Below are 11,059 nucleotides of genomic sequence, written 5' to 3' on the forward strand. Positions count from 1 at the left end.
AGATAATGTAAACATTATCTCTTCCCTTGTGCTGCGAATCCAAGTCAAACTGCCAAGTTCTTTCTAAGATTAAGTGGCAAGTGTCCATCTTCACCGCATTACACAAAATTGAATCCGTCTAATGTTTACCAATCGAAAATGTGAAATGACATCTCTCGAATATTAGTGTCTTCGTTCCCTGCTTGACCCATTTGATCTTGTATGGTGTTAGGTGCTTCTCGGTTTTTAAACCCAACTTCGAAACCATCTCCATAGACACTACATTCTCCTCACTTCTACCGTCAACGCGCGATCAAGTCATGTATCCTTCGATTGATCGTGCAACGAGTGTGAAATATCTCATGTCTTTGAGATAGACCCTCTTGCCTCGGGGTCAAGAGTAAGCATTGAATTACTAAGGATCGGGAAAGTGGGATTCACTCGTCAGCGTTAGCCAACTCTTCCTCATAATCAAGCGTATCATCCTCAGTTGCTCCAACCTCTCAATTCTCAACTCCTTTTTATGGCTCAGTTTCGATCAAGTTCACCATCTACCTTCGAGGACATTGATGTGAACTATGTCCTTGTTAGTTGCACTTGAAACACTTCTCTGGATCGGACCATGCATACATATTGTTGGCTGGTTCTCTTGGTATGTTTGAGCTATTGCTGGCTCCTCTTCCCATGGAAATCACTAGTTGACTTGGTGTGACTGTCAGGACTAGAGGTTGTTTCCCCGACCCTGCATCGGTCTCATCGCATTGCTTCCAGGTTGGTGCTTTAGGCCTCTCTAGTTGCTTCTTGACTCAGGTTGCTTAGCTAATTGCCTTGGTTAAAGTAAATACAGGATGCATAGAAACCTTGTCTCGGATCGCCACATGTAATCCACTAATAAACCTTGCTACTTGTTGAGCCTTGTTGGGACTTTCAAGCGACGGTGTCGGAAGACAACCTTGTAACTAATTATTTGTTATTTTCTTTTAATTTTTTTTAATCAAATTTTACGTTTCCGTTAATATCTGTTTCTTAAATTACTTTTCATCTTCAATATTCAGCTTCTACTTACTTCTTATTGTCACATGCTGTCATAACAATCATAGTGTTGCATGGCATCATATATCAACTTAAATCTTAAATTTTTTAACTCATAATTTAAAATATTGTAATTTTTTTAAGAACTAGGGTTAAATACCAAATACCCCCTGGGGTTCGGTAACTTTATTTTTACCCCCCTAAGGTTTCATTTTTATCATAGGATCCTCCTGGGGTTTTGATAAAGGACCAAGTTAGTCCATCCGTTAGTTGATCGTTAGGATTGACACGTGAACCAATCAGATGTTGACACGTGAACCAATCAGATGTTGACACGTGGCACCTATTTAATTTTTTGAAAAAAATTAAAAAAAAAAAGAAAAGAAAAGAAAAAAAATTGGGGGTGGCTCCCTTGGCCATTAAATAGGTGCCACGTGTCAACATCTGATTGGTCCACGTGTCAGTCCTAAAGGTCAACTAATGAATAAACTAACTTGGTCCTTTATCAAAACCTCAGGGGGTCCTGTGATAAAAATGAAACCCCAGGGGGGTAAAAATAAAGTTACCAAACCCCAGGGGGGTATTTGGTATTTAACCCTAAGAACTATTGATCGTGATATGATCTAATGATTGATTAAACTCTTAGAATTTTGTATTATTTGTATGCACTAGTCCAATCGATTGTGATATAATTTATTAATCGATCAAATGCTATGGATTTTGTATTATTTATCCTTATGCATTAGTTTGATCAATCTTTAGCATCCTCCTATTACAGAAAAGTTAAGCCTCACGCCCATATCTCAAAGAAACTGTGATCTTATCTAGGATCGATCGAACTTGACACGATTAAAAGTTCGATTGAATGTCTGATATTTGATCCTAGTGCATTAGTCGGATTGATCAAGATGATCAAATGATCGATTGAACTCTTTAGATTTTGTATTTTTCTTATGCATTACTTCGATCGATCGTGATATGATATTGATCGAATTCTATGGATTTTGTGTTATCTATCTTTGTGCATTAGTCCGATCAATCATGATAAGATCAATATGATCAATCGTAGTGCATTAGTGCGATCGATTGTTATACAATCAATCAAACTCTATGAATTTTGTATTTTCTATCATTGTGCATTAGTCCGATCAATCTTTGGCTTCCTTCCACTAGGGAAAAAGGTTATACCCCATGTCCATGTGTCAAAGAAATAGTGATCTTATCTAGGATCAATCGAACTCTATAGTTTTGGGACAAACAAGATCAAATTGCAAAGTATCCAACTCTTTGGTTGATAAAAATATCATCCAAATCCATATATGAAACTTAAATAATTTATATATATATATATATATATATATATATATATATATATATATATATATATATATATATATGAGTTTAGTTTGTATGTCAAAATGTGGAAATCTAATTCTGTTTGCTCAATTCTAGTTTACCACCTAACGTGGTTAAATTAGAACATTTTTTTGTTGAAAGTGATAATAATTTTATTTTAGATAAATTGAATATTCCCAAACTTTCTAACAAAGATGTTTATACTACTTTTGGTCTAAATCGTCTTTTAGATCACGAATATTCTGTTAAGTGTGAACAAACTTTTGCTATAACAGGTAATAATCAAACTTTTACCTTGTTTTGATATATATATATATATATTAAAAAATAGAAGTAGAAAATAGAAAAATTTAATAATAATTTAAAAATAATTAATTTTTTAATATAAGGTTTTTTTTTTTTTAATTTTTTTTTTAAAAAAATTTAATAGGCTAATAGCCTAATATGTGGTTTTAGTAAGCTTAAAAATAAAAAAAATTAAAATTAAAGAGTACTATGAGTGTCGACATCTAACTATCAACACATATAGTCTGATTATCAGCGTTGAGGTTAATACATAAACGATGTCGTCTTTGTCCGAAAAATAATGCAGGATCTAGTGGTGAGGTTTTTGAAATTTTTTGCACAAAACTTTTTTAATGTACCACCCCCTTTTATTAAAGTATATTTTCATTGTTTCTAAGTAATTTTCTAATTTTTAATATGTTTGATAGAAAATATAAATTTGGATATGAAACATTTAAGAAAAAGGGGAAAAAAAACAAATTCAATGACGTACAAAAAGGAACTTTTGATAAATTTGTAGCTAAAAACAAACAAAATATTACATCAAATCGAGCTAAAGAATAAATAATTGAACAATCAATCTTTGAAATAGAATTAGAAGACAATATTGAAATAATAAAATAAAATGATATTGTTAATTAGATTTATAAAATCCTTGTTAGCATCTATAAAATGGATCAGTGAAATTAACTATTAAGAATAATGTACTAACAAAACAAGTATATTTAAATTTGATTAATCAATTGTCATCTAAAAAAACAAGAAAAATGGTTTTTAATAAAAAAAATTTATTATTTATAATTTTAAAATAAAAAATGTTATATTTATAAATTGCATTTTCTAGGGGAGTAGTGATGCAGTTGCCCACTGCACTTGCCCTGTTTGTAAAGGGGTATCATTTTGCTTCTTTATTTTGAAAGCACTTTTCGTTTTCTTTTTCTTTTTTATAAAAAGCAAAAAAATAAAAAATTACTTTGAAAACCGAAGATACACAATATGGTTTGTATTTCGCTTCCAAGTCTCACCTAACATGTTTCGTAGTAATTTGACAGATTAAGAATGGCAACAAATAGTCTCTCGAGCACAATTGTCCTTGAACTTCTTAGAAATGACAATTATGCCAATTGGTGTGCTTGGATGAAAAATTATTTGTTGGCTCAAGATCTTTGGGACATTGTCCAATCAACCACGGAACCTCCTAAACTAGAAGATGCTGTAGTTGGATTTAAGGCATGGAGAAAGAATAATGCTGCAGCTTTACATTCAATTCTAATTTCGTGTGAGGTGGACATACTACCGGGGATTAGGAAAATCACTTCCGCCAAAAATGTCTGGGATGAATTGGCTAGAATGTATGGACCAGGTGATGCTCTCTCTCTCTCTCTCAACGTTAGGCTTATTGTTGTAAGATAATTTGGTGGTGGACAAAGTATTCTTTTTTTTAATGGAATAGCCATTTTGGGTACTAAACATACTCTAAAGATGGATGACTTAACAAATGAGATCAAACCCAAATACAGTTAACCTTATCAATATAACTTCAAGCTAGATTTTTGCCAAATAATAATAATAATAATAATAATAATAACTTCAAGTTAGATTCGTAATTTATTTATTTATTTGGTAGGTAAGTCAGATTCGTATCTTATATTACAACAAATTGCTGTTTCCACGTACGTTCATGGAATATTTTTATGTAAATACTTTATGGGACCTCAAATGGTCCATGCCGGACCCAATAACTTGTATATTATACATAATAGAAACACAGAAGGGCAGTGCCAAAGTAGAATAGTACGAATTCGATTTCGGCGGTCACAGTGCAGGTCGTGCTCACTGTGCGGCAATACTTTTCTATTCCACTTGAAACACAAAAGGCCGAATATGTGCCCTTTTATAATTAAAGCCTTATAGTCTGCAAAACTTTCTACTACAATACAAATTAATTGGATAAAGACTCCTTCCAGGTACTAATTACTTAATGAGAATACTAAAGCTTGACAAAACAGGGAAATTGAAAAAATAAAAATTCATGGAGTGTTGGTATCAGAAACCCGGACTCACTCATTTTACTCTACATGCATGGCTTGGCAGGGGCAGGCAGAATAAACAACGACCTCCTTGATCAGTTCGAGCCCTTACGTACGGCTATCAATAATGGTAACTGGGATGCTGCAAACGATTTTCTTAGTCACAATGAAGATGCAAAGAGTGCAACAATTACAGACCGTGGATCTACTGTTCTTCACGTGGCTGTCTTCGCGGGAAATAGGGAAATTGTGGAGAATTTAGTGGAGTTATTGTCGGAGGAGGAATTAGAAATCAAAGACGATGAAGGTTTCACAGCTCTAGCCAGGGCTGCCGTTCAACAAAATAATACTGGGATGTTAGATTGCATGCTTAGAAAGAACAATAACTTACTTGACATCCGAGACAATTCCAATCGTATACCGCTTATAGCAGCTCTAGAGTATGGAAATATAGAATTGGCACGCTATCTCTATCCTGCCCCTCTGAATTATAATCAAAGATTAAGCGACATCGATGCTTCCACGGTTCTTACCCAGTTCATACTTCTCAATGATTTTGGTAAGGATCCTAATTATTCATTCTTGTTTTGTTCGATGCTTTGAAATTGTATTGAATAATTTTCCTATCGTTAATTAATTATGTCTCTACCGTACAACACCATAGATCTTGCTCTGCGCTTCCTCCAGCATTGCCCACGTGCTGCTGTTGTTCCAAACAAGTATGATAGTTCCCCTTTGGCCGCATTGGCTTCAAAGTCTTCTGCATTCCCGAGTGGGACCCAGCTCAACTGTGTGGAAAAATGGATCTACGACGGTGAGTATAAATATTTATATATGTTTCTTTTTTACTTGTCGTTTTTTTTTTTTTTTTTCAAAATTAAACGCTTGCATGTTTACAGAGTCCAAATTTGTCTTTTAGTATATAAAGTTTAAAGTTACATATCTTTAAGAATTGTGTTTCCTTTTTAATTGCTTGAAAAGAAAAGACGGAGGGATAACATCGTTTTGTTAAATAAAAAATTTATGAGTTTATGAATATGAGAGAAGTGACCATCTTCTGTTTTTTCCTATCCATTAACTTTTAGAGTTTCATATGATTTTTTTTGTTTTTTTTGCTGTGATCTAACTCCTCTTTTAAAAATTTGCAACATTGATTTTAAAAATGTGGCATATATTGTCTTGCTACTTGCTTGCTTAATGTAGTCATCTTAAGCTCCGTTTGTTTTAAGGTAAAATATTTTAAGGAAAATAAACTTTCAGGGAATGCTTTCAACTCTAAACACCTTTTGGTGTTTGACGCGTACGAAAAATTACAAATATTTTTTTTATAGAGAAATGTTAGGGATTCCAAATCTTTTACCAATAAATGTATAACAAAATAAAGTAGAGCTTATTCATTGGAGATGATAAAAAAAATTATTTAAACGAAATGCTACGAGTACCAATAAATAAGCTAATATATGATTTTGATACATATTTCTTAGCAAAAAATTTGGTACCCATAGTATTTCTCTTTTTTATATTTTCATTGATCATATTAACACATCAAAATCAATTTTTACTAACAACATAAAAATATTAATATAAAATAATTTCTAAAAAAATAAATCTAAAAATTTCAAATGAACGTAGCAACCTTAAGATGACAAGGGCACACTCAAAATGACACCCCTACGGTTGGTAAGGCATCGGACATTCACGGCCTAATTAACCCAATTGTTGGTCCAATGGACCAACCACTACAAAAATTTTAGGGTTTTGTGATTTGCCTATTAATGACATTTTTGGGTAGAAAAAAAAAAAAAAAAGTCACGCGTCACCAATTGGTGACGTGTGAATAGCACATCACTACCCTTTAAAAAATTATAAAAAAATAATTTTTACAAAAAAATATTTATAATAACAAATATATAATTTTTATAATAAACTTATATTTATTATTATAAATATTTAAATGTTTTCAAATAAATTTTAAATTAAAAAAAAAATAGAGAGGCAAAGCAGTTTGCAGCAATTTCTTAGAATTCCCGTTCGAACGGGAAGAGTGTCTCTCCGAACAAACAATACATGCTTCACTAAACTCAACCCCACATACACGGCCAAACTAGTAAACAACACCTCAACCAATCAACCTCTTGAAAACTCAGGATTTATACCAAAAATTCAACTCCAACAACACCCCAAACCGAAACAACAAGAGATGGAGAACCCATAATTAAACTCTGTTACAGCCATTAATCAACCTAGAAACAACTCATAACCTCAGCCATTAATCAACCTAGAAACAACTCATAACCTCAACCCGTTAGTTAACCAAAAATCCTCAAGAGTACCCAAAAACACAAACCCATTCCAAGATCAAGAATCAAAATCAAATAATAATTCGAAACTTACCCATTTATTGTTAGAAAAATCGTCCCTCTTCCGCTGTCAATGCTCTCCCACTTTCTTTCTCAATCCCGTCTTCTCTGTTCTCTCTCTCAGTCTCTTCGTCTCAATCTCCCTCTTGATTCTATCTCTCACGCCCATCCTCCCTCTCCGTTCTGCTTTTCTCCACTTCGTTCTCCCTCACTCCTGCTTCTTCTCTCCTTCTCTAACCCATTCTCAATTCCACCGTCTCCCTCTCTCTCTGTAACTTTCTCTCCCTTTGCCTCTCTCTTGTTCTCCGTGAGCTCTATCGCCCAGCCCTCCCTTTCTCCCTTGAACTCTCTTCTCACGATTTCACTTTCTCTGTTTTGCCGTTGAAGACCAGGAGAAAGAGTGAATTAATAGGAAAAGAAAAAGAAAGAGAAAGAAGAAAGAAGGGAGCAAGAAAAAAGGGAAAAATTTCAAATTTCAAATTAATGTCGTATAAACAAACACGCCATTAATTAGAGGGGGTCACCATTTTGTGACGTTTTCAAAAATGCCCTACTGTTCACACCTCACCAATATTAGGTTTTTTTTCGTGACCTTATTCTGGGTGATGCCATGGGGTAAGATGCTCACTCCCACACGAACGGTTTCCCAATTTTACACCTTGAGGGCAAGGTTGATTTCAAGGGTTCAAGAGTGCCAAGACATGATCCTAGAAACCACTCACCACTAGCATGGACATGCAAAGGCAAGATCACAGCAATCAAGGACATCGGAAAACAGGATCACCGTCGTCGCCAACCATAAGCAAGATTGTAGCTAACATCCCTAAAATATATATAGTAACCAACCATGGGGAGGGCATGCCAATCCAACAAAATCAATTTCAAGTTTTGTTTATCAATTTCAGTTTTAGTTGTTCTACCAATTTCCTCTTTGATTTTATATGTTTTCCTGTTGATTATTAATTCTGTGGAACAAACAAAATTTATATGATGGATATTAACTTAGTCAATGAAATTTATATTTTGTTGGGTACATTGCACATTTGTATGTTTTCTTTGTGGTTTAAAGTATAACAAAGAGATATAGTATTCATTGGACTTTTTTGTTGAAAGGTATATCCGTTCCATCAGCACAGTTCACCAATGAAATTCAGATAGACATCCAAAGCCCAAGTGAACACCAAAGTGATCAACTAAGCATTATCGAATTAGGTATGTCATCGCCTAAACTCCCTCTCTTAAGGATTTATATGCACCACTGAAAATATTTGGGTGCCTTGTCTACGTGTACATGATGCATGAGCACACCTTATAATACACGAGTATATATATCACGTTCAATTAGACAAACTTTCCAATAGCATACCTGATCATTAACAAATCAATTTGTGGTAATAATTTTCTAACTTATTTATTTTCACTTTGCAGCATTGCTAGGCCTATATCGTCAGATAGCTTTGAGAAACCGTCAGCTCTATGGCATCAGTTCACGTCGATTTAATTTCATATCTTTGTGAGAAACATTATTAAACTTTATTATATATCTTTCTTCAATTGGTATTTTTTTTTTTTTTTTTCCTTATCATCAATCTATTATTCTTCTTTTGATCTAGTTGAGTGAATGATGCAATGATTATTGACTTAGGAATCAAGACAAATTTACTTGAACTAAAGAAGCTCCATCAGCAAGCCCTTGATCAACTTCTACCTAAAATGTGGAGTCAAGTAAAGCAAATGAATGGTGATTATGTTAATGGAGTCATCTTACAAGCCATCAAGGGAGGGAATTTTGAGTTTATTGATGAGATACTTAAAGTAGATCACCATCTTCTATATACCACTGATACAATGGGAAGAAACATATTGTTTTACGCGGTCCTATATCGTCAAGATAAGATTTTTCGCTGTATCTTGCAAAAAATAAGGAAACTTGATGCGAGAAATTTAATTATAAATGCTTGGGATAAATCAAGTAGCACTATCTTGCACATGGCAGCGATGTTAGAATCACCCACTAAAAGTGATTGCCTTAACCGCGAAGTTTTGAAGATACAGAGCGAATTTAGATGGTTTAAGGTAATATCTCTCAGTCTTATTTTTCTAATGTGCTTACACTTATAGGTTTTTGATCATTGTTTCAAGGTATTTTAAATCAAATGAAATTTTACTAGCCTATAAAATAAGGAAATTTTTCTCTTTTCAAATGTCTCTCTTTTCATGGATCAAACCTATAAGACATCCCCTTTTCAAGAAGTTTCATTAGACGACAAGGATCGATTGGTAACAACCACCCTTCTAATAGATGATGATGTCTTTGTTAATTAGTTCTCTTTTTGAAGACTTAACTTTGACAAAGATCATGAAGAGTTGGGTGGGTACCTTGTTACAAATTAAAAGGCCTTGAATTAACTTGATGAAGTTGAACTACCTCATTGAATTAGAAAGTGAAAACTCATTATTCCATATATATTGATCATAAAAGTAGAATGAAGTTGAGTGTTGATACCATAAACTAAATTGTTACTTTCTTTTTGCGTATTTATAAACAAGGATTTCAATCATATATGATTTCAACAATTATGTTATGGTTCATAGTTGTAAAAATCCAAAATCCATTTCTTTAAGGTCATTTTGCTACCTGAAAATAAGAGATTTAATGGATAGCAAGAGATGCCACAAAAGGAAGCATGGATTCATTTATTTATATATTGCTTCAATTTCTAATTTCTATGGTTTTGTTCAATAAATATAGGACGTGGAGAGCATTTGCCTTCCTTGGATTAAGGAAATTCGAAATGATACAAAGATGACAGCCAAAGAACTTTTTACCCATAACCACAAGGACATAATGAAGGAAGGAGAGACATGGATGAAGAGCACTGCAACTTCTTCTACAGTGATAGGAGCTCTCATTATTACCATTATGTTCACTGCAGCAATCACTATTCCAGGAGGTAACAATCAAAATACTGGGTTCCCAATGTTTTCACATAAAAAGTCATTTATGGTTTTTATCATATCTGATGCATTATCACTCTTTTGTTCCTCAATGTCAGTATTGGTCTTTCTTGAAATTCTTACATTGCGGTATACTGAAGAAGATTTTTTAAATTATGTTTCTTCAAAGATGTTAATAGGATATTACACTCTTTTCATCTCTATGGCAACTATGATAATTGCCTTTTGTGCTGCTCTTTTCATTATGCTACCCCGAACTTCATGGATGGTCATTCCTGTCATTTATCTTGCTACTATTCCTGTCTACCAATTCGCTTTTATGTTGTTCAGCCTTGTAAGAGTTCTAATAATGTCCATTCGGGATGAATTTTTTATGGTACGTGTTAGTGATGTATTAACGAATTTTGGTCGTTTGTAATGAAGAATTGGTGATCATTCAGCTTGTGATATATTAAGCATATTGGTCTGATTCTCTCGTGGGTTGGACATTTTATGATGAAATAAAATAAATTGATTAGTCATATATCCTTCGTAGATTTTCTCTTTCGTTATATTGCCAACCCTTGGAAAGACTTCTACCTGCAACAATTAACATAGATGACAATTAACAATAAACAAATTTTGAAGAAAAAAGAAGAAATTGGTATATCTAAATTTTAGCATGTTTAATCTGTTTTTTTTTTTTTTTTTTAGGGCATATTAAAAGAAATTCTAAGGTCACATTATTTAAAAGCCTTTAACATAACTCTAATGGCAAAATTAACGTTGAGTAAATCACCTGGTTGTAATTAAATGGACGAATTTTGTTGTTTATGTCGTGCTTTGTTTGTTCAATGTTTTTTCAATGTTCCCAAGTAATAGCTCAATCAGCTGGGGACTACACCCCATAAAGCCGATGTTACTAGTTTGAATCACCCCTTCTCCCTCTGGTGTGGACATGTCAAAAATTTTTTTAAAAAAAAATTAGTAACTTTTCACTTCATTTTCTGTCTTCTCCTCTTTTTTAAAATAAATTTTCCAGAAGTCTTCTAATTGGTTACAATCCCACCATCTCAACTC

At 33.3% G+C, this 11,059-nt stretch overlaps 1 protein-coding gene across 1 annotated transcript; it reads left to right on the forward strand.

Moving 5' to 3' along the window:
• The first annotated feature begins 3,711 nt into the window (after positions 1-3,711).
• On the forward strand, positions 3,712-10,418 carry LOC132171646 (uncharacterized). The gene is made up of 9 exons (XM_059583023.1): positions 3,712-4,015; positions 4,747-5,241; positions 5,347-5,496; positions 8,156-8,254; positions 8,471-8,527; positions 8,688-9,118; positions 9,164-9,184; positions 9,795-9,996; positions 10,099-10,418. The coding sequence occupies exons 1-9, from the start codon at positions 3,712-3,714 to the stop codon at positions 10,416-10,418; spliced, it is 2,079 nt and encodes a 692-aa protein (XP_059439006.1).
• The last annotated feature ends 641 nt before the right edge of the window (positions 10,419-11,059 follow it).

This window comes from Corylus avellana, chromosome ca1, assembly GCF_901000735.1.
Source record: "Corylus avellana chromosome ca1, CavTom2PMs-1.0".
NCBI classification, from domain to species: Eukaryota; Viridiplantae; Streptophyta; class Magnoliopsida; order Fagales; family Betulaceae; genus Corylus; species Corylus avellana.

Bases quoted from the DNA above. Each gene is read 5' to 3' on its own strand.
- LOC132171646 (XM_059583023.1), top strand. From the start codon at position 3,712: ATGGCAACAAATAGTCTCTCGAGCACAATTGTCCTTGAACTTCTTAGA. The intron at 4,016-4,746 runs GTGATGCTCTCT...ATGGCTTGGCAG, and splicing joins GGCTAGAATGTATGGACCAG to GGGCAGGCAGAATAAACAAC. The intron at 9,119-9,163 runs GTAATATCTCTC...TTACACTTATAG, and splicing joins GCGAATTTAGATGGTTTAAG to GTTTTTGATCATTGTTTCAA.